Genomic DNA, 17,934 nt, shown 5'->3' with positions numbered 1-17,934 from the left:
AATGGTCTTTGTTACAAAGTCTGCATTACTATATTGTAGACTAGAAGATCTGTGAAATCCTTCCCAGGTTTAATTAAGTCAGAGAAAATCAGGGCTTAAGGAGTCCTGAAAAAAAAAAATTCCCTGCTATATTACTGAGGAAGGACCAAACTATCTCCTTTCTGAAGACCTTCAGGGAGATAATCCATTCTGCTTGTGAACAGTTCTCAATATTAGGAGGATTTTTCTCATACTTAACTAAAAGCTCTTTACAACTTCCAAGTTTTGGTATATCTCTAAGATCATGTAAAACAAGTCTAGTTTATCTTTAAAAAGACAGCCTTCAAATACTTGAAGAGAGTTAGCATGTTTCCCCTAAAGCTTTTCCTTTTCTACTTGAGGAATCAAATGATAAATCTTTATAAACATAAAAATACTATATAAATGTTAGTTTTTACAATTATCATATTATGGCAAAATCTTCACTATTGAAAATATATGGGGACGTTTGTTAAAAATCTATTCTTACATATGGGTTCATTCACTGACAGTTTTCTTTCTCAGTGGTTGCATAGGGGTTATACTTGAATCTTAAAGGACTAAAGAGATTAAATGATTAAAATTCCCATGATTAAAATTTTAAGATATTAAAATAAAAATTCAATAAAAGTTGAAGAAACATTAGAGATTATCTAGTCCAATCTCTTCATTTGAAAGATTATAACACTAAAGGCAAAAATGCCTAAACAGTTTTTCAAGGGTCACACAACTAGTTCTAGGGTTTTTGTTTTGGTCAAATGTTCTTTCCCCTTTACTAGGCAGCCTCTAAAGCTATATAGCCCTAAAGCTATATAGAAGACAAATGACTATTAGAATCAGAGAATTTCAACATTGGAAAAGACCTCAGAGGCATTCCAATCTAGCACATACCTGAATAAGAATTCCCTTGATAACAAATTACTAAAACCAGATTGGCAATAATTATTTTTCTCTAAATCAAAGAGACTATAAAACCCCCCAAATCAATATTTCATTATATGCTGCCTTAAAAGTGTTATGATTTAAAGAAAAAAACAGCATCTATTTTTTCCAAACCTTCCAATCATGACATTTCTGAGCTATTTATAATATAAGCAATAGTTAGAAATCTATAATTAAATAGCTTATTTGTTTTCCCTTTCAAGAACCCGATCACTTATAAAATTGGTATTAAATTACTCAGTAAACTGCTAAAGTGTTTTTCATTAACAATCCATTTTGTCACCTCTCAAAGGATATGATATTCCAGTGGATGTCTAACTTGCTGTTGATCTCCAGACCCCGAGCTTCCTGCTTCTCCTCTTCAAGCTGTTTGGGGTTTGTAAACTGAGTCCTTTCCACAGGAGACTCTGGGAAACTCTCAAAGTTGAACTTGTCTACTTGAATCGCCATTCTGCAAGAAGGGATAGCAGGAGAAAAACAAAAGAAGAACTAATCAGAAAAATTATTTCCCTAAATAAATTGGTCAAGATCAGCATTAGACAATATGATGAATTGTTATGACTAATCACAGAATGAGATAATTTGAAATTTAGAAGGGACTTCAGTGTCAATCTAGACCAACCCATAAGCCACAACAATTCCTATAAAACATACAAAAAGTGATTTTCATGTCTCTGCTTGAAGACCAAAGGAGGAAAAAGAATACCTCTCAAGGTATTCCATTTCTCTTTTATTAATTCATAGCATTCATTTAAATAATAAGAAATAACACAACTACCAATCATGGCTTGATCTTTAAATTGGGTCAGCTGAGATCGTACTTGGAAACTAAGATACATTTAAAAATCACACATGGGAGCTGATCTGTGATTAAAGCAAACACTAAAAGTTCCTCAGTGTAATCTCCATTTTGCAAAGAAATTAAAGAAATTTCACCTTATATGCTTCAGATACTTCAAAGATTCATGATTTTGGTAGTGTAGGCACCACTTCCTCTGACAGAAATCATAATTCAGCAACAATAAAAACAGTAATAGCAACCAATATAAACATATTGTTTAAAGGCTTATAAAGCTCTCTTTTTGTAATCATCATATTAAGTGAGTAGTTCGATACTATTATGCCCTTTTGTCCTTGAGATAAAGGACTTGCTAAAGTTCACAGAGACATGTTTCAAACCCAGATATCCCAACTTCTATGGAAGTACTCTTTTTATTACACCATGTAAGACCATGAGTCTTTTTTCTTTTCTTCTTTTTTGAATTCCTCCCTACTCTAATTTTTTTTAATAGTTTTTATTTACCAGATATATGCATGGGTAATTTTACAACATTGACAATTGCCAAACCTTTTGTTCTAATTTTTCCCCTTCTTCCCCCCACCCCCAGATGGCAGGTTGATCAATACATGTTAAATATGTTAGAGTATAAATTAAATACAATATACGTATATGTGTTCAAACAGTTGTTTTGCTGTACAAAAAGAATTGGACTTTGAAATAGTGTATAATGAGCCTGTGAAGGAAATCCAAAATGCAGGCAGACAAAAATAGAGGGATTGGGAATTCTATGTAGTGGTTCATAGTCATCTCCCAGGGTTCTTTCACTGGGTGTAGCTGGTTCAGTTCATTACTGCTCTATTGGAACCGATTTGGTTCATCTCATTGTTGAAAATGGCCACATCTATCAGAATTGATCATCATATAGTATTGTTGTTGAAGTGTATAGTAATCTCCTGGTCCTGCTCATTTCACTCAGCATCAGTTCATGTAAGTCTCTCCAGGCCTTTCTGAAATCATCCTGTTGGTCCTTTCTTACAGAACAATAATATTCCATAATATTCATAGACCACAATTTATTCAGCCATTCTCCAATGGATGGGCATCCACGTAGTTTCCAGTTTCTGGCCACTACAAAAAGGGCTGCCACACACATTCTTGCACATGCAGATCTTTAAGATCTCTTTGGGATATAAGCCCAGTCCACTCTTTAAATCTTAAAGTAAATGCTACCTAATGCCTCCTAAAGTTTCTGATGCTCCTCAGTGGGTAACATTTTTCCCCAGGACATTTTGGTGGCACTTCTCTGATGCATTTATAGTATAAAAGTATATTTACTTTGGTCTCAGGAAGCAGCTAGTTAGCACAGTAGGCAGAGTACTGGTCTTGGAATCAGGAGAACTCGAGTTCAAATCATATCTCATACACTTAACTACACTGTACAAACACTAAACAAGTCACTAAAACTCAGCCTCAGTTTCCTCACCTATAAAGCAGGAATAATATCACTTACTTCATGGGGTTATTATGAAAAGCAAATGAGATAGCATATGTAAAGTACTTGCCAAGCCCTAAAATTCTATATAAATGATAGCTATTATTGTTAACTTCACTTATAAATGGGGAAGATTGAAAGATCTAATTGATGCAGGATATCAGGATGGAAGGGATTTATATCTTATAAAAATATAATGTAATTATGTTACTTGTAACTTAACAATGGCTCGAAATAATAAATATTACAAGTAAGAACTATGAACAGAGTTATCATGCCATTGATAAAAGGATCCATGAAACAGTTATCTGCCAAGATCTCTCATATTCAATTCAATAAACATTTACTTAGCACCTGCTAATGTGCAAAACTCTAAGAACTAGAAATATAAAATAAATAAATAAAAATGAAAACTTGTAGAGTGGATAGCATGTTGGAATCATAAGGACCTGAATTTAAATCTCACCTTATATACTTACTAACTGTATGGCCTGGGCAAATAATTTAACCTCTATCAACCTTGGTTTCTTTTATCTGTAAAATAGGGAGTAATAATAGCATCTGCCTCATAGGACTTTTATGAGGATCAAATTAAATGATATTCATAACGTGCTTCATACGCATTAAAGTATTACATAAATGTTAGTAATACTAATACTTGTCTAATTCTAATAGAAGTACATCTGCATTTGTGATTTTATTGGTAAATGTAACTCCCAGATAAAGAAACTATGTTAATTCTGTTTGGCACCTTGTTTGTAAATTAATGTATCAGAGAGGTTAAGTAGTTTTGCCAATATGTATCAAAAGCTTTGTACTCATGGGCAAAGAAAACAATGTGAGACTAGAAGGGTTGGGGTGGGAAGAGGAGCTATGGGGTACATATTGAAAAAACCAACTCTGTGTCTCTAGTTCTCTAATCACTTTTTTTCTAAATCTTCAGTAATTTGACTTCTGACCTTAAACTGAAACTGATCTCTCCAGTGTTGCCAATGTCCCTCCTCCTACCCATTGAGAAAGTAAGTAAAGTCATGCAAAACATATTTCCATATTAGCTATTGGGAGTAAAAAAAAAAAAAAAAGAAAGAAAGAAAGAAAAAAGAAAAAAAGAAAGAAAGAAAAAGAAAGTGAAAAAATATGCTGCAAACTGTTCTCAGAGTTTATCAGTACTTTCTCTGGAATTGGATAGCATTTTTCAACACTCCTTTGGAATTGTTTTGGATTACTGTCTTGATCAGAGTAGATAAATTCTTCAGAGTTGATCCTCATTACAATGTTGCTGTTTCTGTGTACAATGTTCTCCTGGATCTGCTCATTTCATTTTGCATCAGCTCACATATGTTTTCTCAAGTTTTCCTGAAACCAGGTTCCCCATCATCTCTTATAGGAGAATTGTTTTCCATCACAATTATATACCACAGTTTGTTCAGCCAATCCCCAATTATTGAACATTTCAATTTCCAATTCTGTTACCACCAAAATAGCTGCAATAACTATTTCTGAACATATAGGGCTGACCACTCCTTCTTAGTCTCCTTTGGGATCATCAATCATGCCTCACTATTAATTAATTATTAATCCCCCATCTCTGTCCTGACCCTCTTTTCTAGGTTCTCTATACTAACTGGTGATCTCATCAGCCCCTATGAATGTAATTAACATTTCTATGCAGATGATTCTTGGTTCTTTCAATCCAGCCCCAGACTCTCTTGAGCTCCATTATGACCCTACCTAGTAGCTGTCAATTGGCCAATTCAAATTGGATATCCTGTAGGCTTCTTAGATTCAACATAATAACCTTTCCACTGATTTCTTCACCTTCGTCTTACATGTAGAATGTAGAGGTGACCCATCTTTGCCAAGGAAAATCCTTTTAGGCGCACCCTTAATTTCATTCCATTCTATCTTCTATATAGCAAATTGTCCCCTTTATCGTCTCTGTTCTGTCACTCATCTTCAATTTCTTCTCGTCATGAGGCTGCTTAGCAGCATGTTATTGACCAGCTTACTCAGATCTTCCTTTTTCTGAAAAAATTCCCAGCTGATCCAACCCACCTGCACTAGCTGTCATTTTATGTTCTCCTTTTTAGCTAAACTTCTAGAAAGGGCCACCTATATGTTGTACCTTCACTTTCTTTCTTCTAACTCTTTTCTTAACTCTCTGCAATCTGGCTTCTGACCTTATGATAAAGCTGAAATTGCTCTTCCCAAAGTTGCCAATGTTCACAACTTGCACATCTAACAGTCTTTTCTTAATTTTTTTTTTTTTTTGTTCTCTCTGTAGTTTTTCACACTACAGAGCATTCTTCTTTTTCTGAATACTCTCTCAACTCTAGGTTTTTGTGACATTGCTCTCTCTTAGCTTTCTTTTTAACTGCTTATTTTCAGACTTCTTTACTGGATTTTCATCTAGATCTCGCCACTAATCATTGGTCTCCCAGAAGCTCTCTTCTCTTCTCCCTCTCTATTATCTGTCTTTCTTGCTCCTATTTCCAGTTTCCCCATTACTATAGGGAGTATTATTTATTTTCCCTGTTTCTTCCTCATCTCCTAACATATTCACCTCTCATATCCAACTGGCTGCCAAGTCCAGTCATTTCTATCTTCAACATATCCCTATTTATATCTGTTCACTTCTTTTCTCTAAGACTTAGATCAGGAGCAGCTAGGTGGTGCACTGGATAAAGCACCAGCCCTGAAAATTCATATCTGTCCTCAAACACTTAATATTTCTTAGCTGTTACACCCAGAGAAGAAACACTGGGAAGTGAATGTAAATTGTTAGCACTAATATCTGTCTGCCCAGGTTGCATGTACCTTCGGATTCTAATGTTTATTGTGCAACAAGAAAATGATATTCACACACATGTATTGTACCTAGACTATATTGTAACACATGTAAAATGTATGGGATTGCCTGTCATCGGGGGGAGGGAATAGAGGGAGGGGGGGATAATTTGGAAAAATGAATACAAGGGATAATATTATAAAAATATATATATAATAAAAAATTAAAAAAAAATATTTCTTAGCTGTGTGACCATGGGCAAGTCACTTAACCTCATTGCCTCAGCCAAGAAAACAAAAACAAAAACAAAAACAAAAACAAACCAGCTCAAATGATACTTTTGTAAACAAAACAAAACAAAACAAAACACTGTCTTTCCAGTTGCTAGTATCTTCTCTCTGAATTACCTACAATTTATCCTGTACATATAATGATTGTATGATCTCTCCTACTGATATGTCTCTTGAGGACAGAACCTGCTTTTTATATTTGTTTCCCCAGAACTTAAATACATTTGCTTCTCACTTATCAAGGTTTAATAAATGTTGGTTTATGAATTTCTGATATGTCTAAAACAGAAAAAGCTTGCCAAAGAGGCAACCTTTTACAAACTACTTTCTTCCTATTGAAAGCAATGCCAACTTTATTACTACTTAAGCTCAGTGTCATGTTCAGCTTTTTACTCTCAAGAAACATAATTATCTAATGACTTACCAAACTTTAATATTTCTCTCTCACATATACTTCCATCTTCCATTCACAAAGCCAGCATATAGTTTAGACCCTCATCATGTCTTTCCTGGACTACCATAACAGCTTCCTAAATGATATTCATACTCCCTAGTCTCTCCCTAGTCCAATTATCCCCCAATCCTATCAACCACAAAGCTATTTTCCCAAATAATACTCTTGACAATGTAACTTCCCAACTCAATAATGCTTAATGGTTATTTACAATCTCAAGGATCAAATATAAATGCCTTTGATTGTTATTTAAAACTCTTTACAACATATTTTTACTATCTTTACACATTATCCTTCATGTATTCTATTGTTAGGCATATTGGTCTACCTGTCTCTTCACTTCACCATATTAATATTGCCTTTCCCTACTCCTGGCCAGTATGTTTTTGCTCCTAATTCCTATCTTATTCAATGCTTGCTTTCCTTTATATATATAAGCTCACTAAAATCAGAAGATGTTTTTTACTTACTTCTTTTTATCTCCAGTATTTAGCAGAGTTGCTGGCAGATAATAAATTTATACCATGTATTTGTCAATTAACTGATTAATAATTAAGTGAATTTCATTCACTGGAATGAAAAAAAAAATTCATGTTCGAATCTAAGTTCTGCACATTTCACCTTATGCTCTAGAGCAAGTCAGTGCTTCCTTTACAACATTTCTTCCTATGCAAGGAGGGAACTATAAGGAAAAGATCACTGGAACTGAAATTTTAGATCTGGGATTGAATTTTAGTTCTGCTATTTACTAGATGTGTGATTATTAGCAAACTATTTAACCCTATAAGTTTTTTTTTTTTTTTTTTTAAATATACATTTGTAAAATGAGGGGGTGGAACTAGATAAACTTGAAGTTCCCTTCTGGCTCTTTCCTAACATGACATTCTTAGGTCTCTGAGCTCCAATATTCTAGATTCACCAAAAACTCTTAATGTTTTCTATTCTGAATTCAAACAGTTTGTTTTGAGATTCCTTCCATATGATATCTTCAACATAAAGAAGATCTAATTCAGTTCCAGTTGATCAACAGCTACACCCAGAGAAGGAATTGAGTGTAAAATGTCTGCCCTATTGTCTCTCTACCCAGGTTACTTATACCTTTGGAATCCAATTCTTACAGTGCAATAAGAAATTTGGTTTTACACACAGATATTGTATCTACGATATCTAGGACATTTAACATGTATGGGATTGCCTGTCATCTAGGGGAGAGAGTAGAGGGAGGGAGGGAGGGGAAAATTTGAAAAAATGAATACAAGGGATAATGTTGTAAAAAAAAAAAAATACCCATGCATATGTACTGTCAAAAAATTATAATTATAAAATTAATTTTAAAAAAAATATTTTTTCCACATATTACTTTCTACAATTCTAAATTTAAACTCACAAACGAGATATCAATAGTTTCCTCAGTCTAGATTTTGTGTCCATAAATCATTCCATCTCAGAAAACCACATATGTGAAAACTCTTGTGGACAAATAAATGTGTGCAGGCCTGTAGGGATTAATTTGATTTAGTAGCAAACAGGAAACTTGGTTTCCCACCTCCTCTAAAGAAGAAGATATTTTCCATCCTTCTAAATATAGATGTAAACATGGAATTGCCCTAAAGATAAAGGTCAGAACATTTCCTGTTTCACTAAAAAGGTCAAGATAAGTTTAAGATAAGACTTCTACTATGAAACCCAAAAGGAACTAATGACTTTCACCTTTCAATCACTTAAAAATGTATTCAAATAAAGGTTTCTTTTTTTCCCCCAAAAGGTAGTTCCAGGAATATGTTTGAAGCAAAACTGTAAGCCAACTGAGAAAAAGTTACATTAGAGTGGTCCTTATTTCTGTGATACTTCTTGCTATAATATTTTGATTAATATCACTCATGTAGGAGTAATACTGTAACAATCCTTGATGTTTATATCACACTTGGTGTTTAAAAGCCTTTGATATGAATTTTCTCATTGGTCCTTTTAGCAACCATGTGTGACAGGTAGTCTAAATTTTATTCTCATTTTATTAATGAGGAAACTGAATTTATAGAGGTGAAATAACTTACTCTAAATCACATAGTTAGAACTTGAAACAAGGTTTTCTGACCTTGGACCTAGAATTATTTCTTATTCAAGAAGATATGAATTTAAATTCTGCATTTAACAGAATTAATTATTATGTGACTTGGAGAAGTCACTCAACTTCTCCAAATTTCAGTTCACTTATCTGTAAAATGAGGATAATACATATAATTGTTCTCTAAAGGTAGTTTTGAAATTCACATGAAATTAAAAAAAAAAGTTTCATAAACATTAAAGTGCTATAAGGATGTTAATGGCTGTGTGTTTCCATTAAACTGAATTTATTCTTCTTAGCCTAACCAGGGACAACTATCATCAATATTAGGTGGATTTCAGCTCAACATAAGGACATTTTAACAACTGGAGTTATCTAACAAAGAAAAGAGTTGTGTGCTTTTGAGATGGTGAATTCCCAAACACTAGAGGTCTTCAAGGAGACAACAACTACATCACAAGCATGCTATATAGCAGAGATTCATATACTGATGGAGAAGTAAAGCTAAAAGATCCAAAAAAAAAAAAAAAAAAAAAAAAAAAAACCCAGCATGGTGTAATAAGGGGAAAAAAAAAAGAACTAGACTGGGATTTAGAAAGACATAGCTAAAAGTGTGACACCTGGAAAGTGTCAACATCTTTGTATTCATAAAAAGAGAAGACTGTTTACCATGACTTATAAGATTGCTTCTAGTTCTTAACCTGTGATCCTAGTTTCCAATCTTTCTTTCCAGTTCAAGAGTTCAAGAGTTATTTCATATTAAAGATATGAGAATTAAAGATTATTGAGCTGCTATTAATAATTTAGTTTTTGTAAGCTTTTAGGTTGGTACATATGTGGCAAAGTGCAATAGTTTCGAATCTGAGAGGGAGTGAGTATAATAAAAAGAACAATGGGCCAGCAGAGAGAAGGATTTTTCCAAACTGCCCCTCAACTAAATTATATTCTCTTGAAAAAGTATAATGTTCAATGATTTGTAGCTATAATGCATGTACAATATTGAAGTTAAAAAGATTTCTGTGACTGAGAAAACTGTGATCACTATAATCACTTGGAAGCTTCATAAATGTGATGTAGCCTAATCTTATTTTCTGATTCAGTTCTGAGCACTTATACAAGATATACATATCAATGGGCTCTTTACAAAGTTTCCAGATAGACTAAGAAATAAGTGGAGGTTTTTAAATACATCTTTTCCAGCCACAATGGATAACTAGGTTAATATCTTATCTATTACTTCTGATTTTTGTTCAACAATATCAAAAAGGAAATCAACCAATAATAATTAAATGAAACAATACAAACTACCATCATTTAGAACAAGAACTAAATGTTATAAACACAAATATACTTGACTCGAGAGATTTGAGTTTCTAGATAATCTGAACTATGAAATCAAATATTAGAAAGGTTCTGTTTCTTTCCTTGAAATGTAAAGTTACTTTTTCCAATTCACATTTCCTTAAGAAAGTACAGACTCTAAGTAGATAGTGTCATTCACTTTTTATTTATTTTTCCTTTTCTGAAATGTGAGATAATAGAAGAATTATGCTGGTCATGAGTAGTCAGCAGAGTATTCTCTGATTTCAAGAATTCAAATATAAGAGGGAATGAAAAGATATTAGCAATGAAATGTGAGAATGAGATTATCCCTGAAATGAAAAGAATGTGAGGAAGGTTTCTAGCACACTAGATGCATCTTCTGTGCAGGATTTATGAAAATACATTGTCAAGAATGGAATAAGATAAATAGTAATGAAAAAGTTATGATCTATTTAAGTAAAGGAAGTAGTCACATTGAAAAAAATCTATCAAAGCATCAATGTATTTGGACAGCCAATCAACACATGTGCCTAATACACCCATTTTATCAGTCCAAGACACACTATGACAAAATAGAAAAGAGGAAGTAGCTGCTATACAGGGACAGGCTGATGGAGAAGAAGAATCTGGATTTCTAGTAGATTTTCAGATTCTCCTGTGTTAGTCTTCTGCTCTCTCTCAACAAAGATGTAGATGTGAATATTGGCTATTCCAATCATTGCTCTGGAGATAGATATACTGGTGGTATTGGTGAATATGTGATCTTACTTTGGGGAATTTTAGATAATGGCTCTGCTGTCCCGTACTCTTTAGGAAATGATGACAGATCTTTTAAGGTCTCTGGAAGTACTAAGTTAAACAGATGATTTCTTAGATGGTTGTAATTGCTGCTGGTACTTCTGTCCTGGATATGAGTGTTCAGAAATTGTGACGCTCTGACTGCTAGGCTGAGGGCACTTGATGAGCTGATCAGGAAATGGTTACAAGGGTAACTGATGAAGAGTATCATTAAGCATCTGTTATTTGCTTCAAACAATGATCTTCTAATACATATCAACAGCTATATCTTGAATAAACTGTTGCCACTACTTCCTACAAATTGGTATTACTTTTCCATGCTGGTATTTAAAAATTGCACAAAAAGGATTCTTACTCACATTTTAGCTGATATCCTTATACAGGAGACAACATAATTAAGAGACCTGTTCAAGGTCATAAAGGGAAAAGGTAAAATAGTGGGGATCAAATTCAGTTCTTCTGACTCCAAATCTAATGATATTTCTATTATATTATGATACTTGTTCATTCAGAAGCCATCTCTTTCTTTTTGAACCTGTCAATGCTCACCAGACATTTCCAATGAAGCAAGCCAGATTCTGATTTGTAATATGGCTATCTGTCCTCATGACTACCTATCTCAATTTGATTGCAAATTTGTTAAAGATAAGTAATCATCAACTTATTTACCTTTGCTTCTCTAGGACCCTACTCTGTGTTTTATCTGTAGTAGATACTTAAAAATGCTTGTTTAAATTAATTTTGTTGAATTCCAGCATTTGCACAAAAATATTATAATAATGGATTACATAAATATAATATTTCTAAGGTTTGCAGTTTTACTTATATTACCTCACTTGATAGTCCAACCCTATGAAATAAATAATTACTCAGATTTTTATACCATTTTTAAGTTCATAAAGGTTTTTACTCATAATAGCTAAGTTAAGCATTAGAAATATTACAGACACACCAGATAGAAATAGAAATTAAGGTTAGGAAAACCTAAACCTAAGGTCTCACAGCCAGACATACAAAATCAGGACTTAAACCCAGATCCTTTAATTGGATTGCTCTTTCAAGTACACTCCAAAGATTCCAACAGGCTCATAGTTAATAACAATGTCATCTAGTGTGCTTAAACACTTAAATGCACATAGACACTTAGCAAAAGGAGGCTACAGTTACAAAGAAGTCTCCTTTACCTTGCAAATGGTGATAGGTTCTTGGAAGAGATAAGAGTTTTAATAAAACATGAGAGATCTGCATGAAAAGGATGAATTATGCAAAACAATATTCAAGGCCACAGATACTCAAGAGGGAAAGGAGAGCTCTGTTTCCTTCTGTGCTCTAATGGATAACCTTGCTAGTGATCAGAAAGGGGAATTGACAAGACTTTTAATGAATAATGAAACAATCATGTTTTGAGGCCATTCACTTTGGTCCTAAAATGAGCCTGTCTGCCCATGACAGTTGTTTGAAGGAAAGTAAGGTATTACTGGCATGCAAATAGAATAAAATACAAATGAGTAAATGAGGAAGAAAGAAGGGCCAGCCTACAAACTACTGATGAGGCATCAGAACAGCTGGATGTCACTCATCAAAGTCACTTAAGGAGAACAGGGCTTGGCATACTCTCTTGAAAGCAGAAGGTGACAGGAGTGATTAAGGATAAGTATAAAATCACAGGATATCAGACAGAAAGGACATAAGATATCCTCTATTCCAATCATGGTCCAAAGAAGGAATGTGATTTGCATGAGGCCACATACTAAATAAGTGGTCAAGCTGGAAACCTCCCAAGACAGTAATGTAGAAGACAGAGTTAATGATATGCAAAAAAGAAAAGCCATTTAGGAAAAAGCATAACTAAGTAAAAGCATATAATGTAGAGGGTGGAGGAATGTGTCAGGGAAAAAAGTTGTATGCAATCATTTCCATAACTGTAGAAGTTCTCAACATTTAAAGCAGAACTAATACTAAGAGATGTTGCATTTCCAGATAAAATAGCCCAAAATGATCCACAAATAACAATTACCACTATTATTTCTGTAAGGTAGGCAGTATAAATGTTATCATCATCTCTTTTTATAGATGAGCAAGTGAAGGCTCTGGATAGTTTGAGTGACTTTTCTAAATCACAGATAATATATTAAGAGCAGTATAAAAATCAAGGCCCAGCTGAAGCCCATTTTCTCCATTGAAATCGTCACCATTTACTTTAATATAAACTCATCTCTCCCTTCCTTGAACATCCACAGACAGCATTTAAACTCTTGTATTACATAACTTAGTACTTGATCACCTACCATCTCATATTATTCTTTATTTCAGCTGTATGAGTCTTCCCTAACTCCACTATGAAACAGGTAGAGGTAGCATTTCAGTCATAGGAGAGTTAGAATCAGAAGAGAATTTAGCCCAACCCCTCATTTTATAGCTGAGAAGGGAAATGATGTCATTGAGTCACAGACACAGAAATGAGTAGGATCTTAGAGATCATTTACTTCAAAGATGAGGTCCAGAAAAGTTCAGTCCTTTATTCAAGGCTGCAAGGTTGCAGAGCCAGAAAATGAATCCCAGTACTCCCATAGCTACATGTGAGGTGAAGGCACTTGCCCAAGAGCTGATGAAGAACGGGGCAGAACATAGTAAGAGGACTACCAATGACTTAGGTTTGATTCACATCTCTGACTCTTACCTCCTTTCCCATCCACAGAAAGTTACTTTAACTTGCCTGGCTTCAATTTCCTTATGGACAGATTACATGACTTCTGATGTTCCTTCCTGGTCTAGATCTATGATATTAAAATCTGTGAATTAGGTTCTTAACCTCTCTTAATTTTCTCAAAACTACAAATTCAGATTATCTACTCTCAAGGAAGTCTTTGATTCTTTTATTTTTCTCTGATAGGACCTCTATTACAGACTCCACAAAGGCTATTCTAAACCGTTTTCTCTGTCTTCAAGATCCCTTATATCATCTCTTCTTGTCAAAGAAGTGATCTTGTCTCCTAATTTACTGACAATATAAAGACCATCTTTTCTCTAACTCCAGCCCTCAATACTCCATCATCCTGCTTTTCATTCCCTTTGTACTAGTGTCTAATAGAGATTTGTCCTTGCCAAAGCTGATTTCATTTATCTTCTTTCTCTAGTATCTTCCTATCTCCTGATTCTAGGAATTTGCCCCTAGAATGAATCCCTCTTTTTTATTCATTTTCAACCTCTCTATCTATTTGTACTTCAGATTTCCAACTTTAGAATCATCCTTTGCTTTCTCATCAATATCCATATCCAATCATCTGTTAAGTTTAATAACTATATCCTACTTGTACAGGATCTCTCCTGTCCACCTATGTTCTCTCCTTGTATATTTTGCTGTTTTTGTTATGTCTGACTCTTCATGACCCATTTGGGGTTTTCTTGGTAAAGTAAAATACAGTGGTTTACAATTTCATTCTCCAGCTTATTTTACAGAAGAGGAACTGAGGCAAACAGGGTTAAGGGACTGGCCCAGGATCAAACAGCGAGTAAGAATCTGAGCTAGAATTGAATTTAGGAAATTAAGTCTTCCTGATTCTGAGTCTGGCATTTTAACTACTGTACCACCTAGTATCTGCTCTATTCACACAATCTCTACTCTAATTCAGGCTTCCATGACCTAAACTATTATAATAACTTCCTAATTATTCACCTGAACTCAAATCTTCTTCAATTTATTGTCCAGATAGTTGTTGATTTGATATTCCTAAAACAATTCACTTCCACTCAAATTAAAACAAAGCAAACACTTCAATAGTTATGTACTAGATCTTGAATAAATAAGTAAATAATCTGCATCTTGGCATATAAAAATCTTCACAATCTGGCTTTCCTTCCACTTTCAAAGTCTGATTTTAATATTGCTTGCCTTCAAACTCTCAGCAATTTCCATGACACAACATTTCATCTTTGCCCTCAAAGATATTTCCTAAGTAGTTCCCAATATGTAGTGGTCTCCCCCTTCATCCTTTCTAGAATCTCTAGCTTCCTTAAAAATACAGTTCAGTTGCTATTTTTTATAAGTAGCCTTTCTCTATTTCATGAGTTATTAGCACATTCTTCCATATGAAGTCAATTTTAATACAATTTATATATACTTATTTAACTGTGTACATGTTCTATATTCCTCTAGCAAAATGTAAGCTCTTTCAGAGCAGAGACCACTACCTTTTTTTTATACACTTAGAGTCTAACCCAGGGATTTGGAAACAGTCGTTTGATAAATGCTGAAATGAACTGAATTAAAAATTAAGGTTCTTCATTATTAAAAATATCACCTAGAAATATAACAATATTTTTTCCTTTCTCTTAAAAAGAGAAATCACTTATTGGTCTTTGAAACTCATGAGTTAAGTGTAATTATTGCTATTACTGAATGCCAATTTTTAGGTTTAATTTTGTGCCTGACTATGAAAATAAGTCAACAGTTGGCACTTTAAAAAAAAAAATTCTTATTTCTGAAAGCTCTATAAAAAGGTGGATTCTTAATATCATGTCATATGACTAGTCTCTAAACAGCTGATAAACTAACCAGGGAAGTCATAATGATAATATTTCAATAAAAATCAAGGATCTAGATTTAAAAAGGTCTAGATAGAATTACATTGAACTTTCATCTTGAGATAATTGATAGCTATATGGTAGCTATTTTAAATTACTATTTCCACCATGTGGATCTTTTTATTTGACTATGAAGAATATCAGCCCATTTTTACATTTTCTAATGAAATATGATTGTAATTGGAAATGACCTGGGCAGCCTGTAGGAATGATCTGGCTTTCCAAGTCCAAAGCTGACTTCATGAAGAAAAAGGATTAACATTGATATCTGAACCACGGAAAAGAAAAGATACTGTTTTCATTAATCCCTTAAAGGTCAATTAAATTCATAAAACTGAATTTTATACTTAATTATTTATTTAAAATAATTGAAGTGAAGAGATAACCTTGCCTTGTAAAAGTCAAAGTTTCTGAAATTCAGCAAAAGCATCTTCAGTACCAACAAAATAAAAACCCTGGAGAGGTAGAAGAAAGTCTAGAGTGGCATGATAGGAAGTTGCTAATGGACTGGAAACTATTTAAAAACACAAACTACATCTCAGGCAGAAACCCAACATGAGATAGTGGAATGGTGATGGGATTAAGAATCAGAAGACCCAGAGGTGAGTCACTTCTCTTACCAACCTTCTGGAAGGCTCCAGGAGGTAGGATACTTCAGCACAGAGTAAGGTAATGTGAATGCTAGATAAAGAAGAGGCTTTAAAATAACAAGTTTTATAATATGAAATTTAATTTAATCAGTAGTTAGAGCATTGGCCCAGCAAAGTGGATAGAGTATAAAAACTGGAGTCAGGAATAAGCAAATTGGAATCTAGTCTTAGACAGTACTAGCTGTGTAGCCCTGGACAAGCAACTTCACTATCCATCTATAAAATGAAAATAATAACAACACTCTGGGTTGTTATAAAGATAAATGATAATATATGATAAATGTTCTGTAAATATTTAGAGTTATAGAAATGCTAGTTGTTGTTATCGTTTTAATAAGTTTTTACTTCTATGTGCTGATCTCCCCATTAAAATGTAAGCTCTTTGAAGGCAGGGACAATGGATCCTTCTGCTTGTATTTGTTTTTCCCACACTTAAAACAATTCCTGGCATGCAGTAAGCACTTAATAAATGATTGTTCTATCTACCTATTTATCTAGATTGAGGCATGTTATAGGTCAGGATTCTGAACTTGAAACAAAGGATTCTTACAAGGTACAAAGTCAGTGGAATTGATAGAGACAATAGTTATCTAATTTAGCATGGTTCAGTATGATTGATTTAATCCTACAAGGAGATGTTGTGGGGAAGAACTTGAAACAAGGTACTAAGTGGAATTGAGGAGACAGTGGTTAAATCTAGTTTAGCATTGATTTAATCCTACAACAATAATGGTTTCCTAGTGATAGAAATGATTGGTTTGTACTCAGTGTGGGACATATAAGGGAGAAGTTCTCAGGGCCAGGAAGGCAGGTGCACTAGAAGCTCTCAGAGGCTGAGACAGATTCATTCCTCCTTCCACCTTTGTGGTGACTGGAGGCTGAAACACAAACCTTTGGAATCAGAGACATTTGGAGAGATTCAGAGGGCAGAGAAGGAGGCAGGAGCTCAGGCCCACGGAACCAAGGAAAGAGGCCTCAAAGAAAGCTAACTGGGCCCCAGGAAAGGAGACAAGACTTTGAAAGGGACAATAAAGAATTTGGACTTTAACCCCTGGCTACACTTGTGGTGATTACTGAGCTGAAGGCTACTCCCAGAGACCCCAAGGAAACCTTAACAGAGAACATTATATTTTAGAAAGAATATCACAGAGGTGTTGTTAGGATAGGTAGAAGGAAAAAAGAGAGTGAGAAAGAGAGAAAGAGAACCAGAGAGAGAAAACAGAGAATATAAGGAGGAAGTAGTCAACAGAATCCAATGCTACACAAAGGATAAGCAGACTAAGGATTGAAAAAAGACCATTAAAGTCTAAGCTAACAATGGTAACTTTGGAAAAAAGAAGTTTTAATTCAGTAGAAGTAGATACAGAATTGGACTTGGAGAAAGAAGTCTAAGTTGAGAATTCAGACCAGACATTAGATTTTTGACACCATCGCCTCAAGTTTCTCAACTGTAAAATGGTAATAACAGTAATAATAGCACCTACCTCCAAGGTAGGTTATAAGGATAAAATGAGACAGGATTTATAAAGTTCTTAGCATAGTGTCTAGCACAAAGAGGTACTTAATAAATGTTGGCTTCAATTTAATTATCGAGAAAGGATTTATATTGGAGTTAGCAATTGACAAAGTTTGTAAGTAAAGGTAAAGTAGGATTGGAAAGGCAGGAGGTACAATGTCAAATTCAGATATGGGCAAGTAGAATATTAAGGCTTTAACACAATGTAAGAGATGGAATGAACAACTAGAGAA

The 17,934-nt window shown here is 34.0% G+C and overlaps 1 protein-coding gene across 2 annotated transcripts in view; it reads right to left on the bottom strand.

The window, feature by feature from the left end:
- TRAPPC9 (trafficking protein particle complex subunit 9) overlaps positions 1-17,934 on the bottom strand; it is a 968,086-nt gene that overhangs the window by 333,230 nt on the left and 616,922 nt on the right. For both annotated transcript variants that reach the window (XM_074264738.1, XM_074264741.1), the window contains one exon: positions 1,259-1,411. In XM_074264738.1, the coding sequence (XP_074120839.1) occupies positions 1,259-1,411 (153 nt within the window). The remainder of the gene's footprint in view (positions 1-1,258; positions 1,412-17,934) is intronic.

Source organism: Sminthopsis crassicaudata, chromosome 1 (assembly GCF_048593235.1).
Source record: "Sminthopsis crassicaudata isolate SCR6 chromosome 1, ASM4859323v1, whole genome shotgun sequence".
Taxonomy (NCBI): domain Eukaryota; kingdom Metazoa; phylum Chordata; class Mammalia; order Dasyuromorphia; family Dasyuridae; genus Sminthopsis; species Sminthopsis crassicaudata.
The sequence above is the reverse complement of the archived record's forward strand: the minus strand, read 5'-3'. Positions and strand labels throughout refer to the sequence as shown.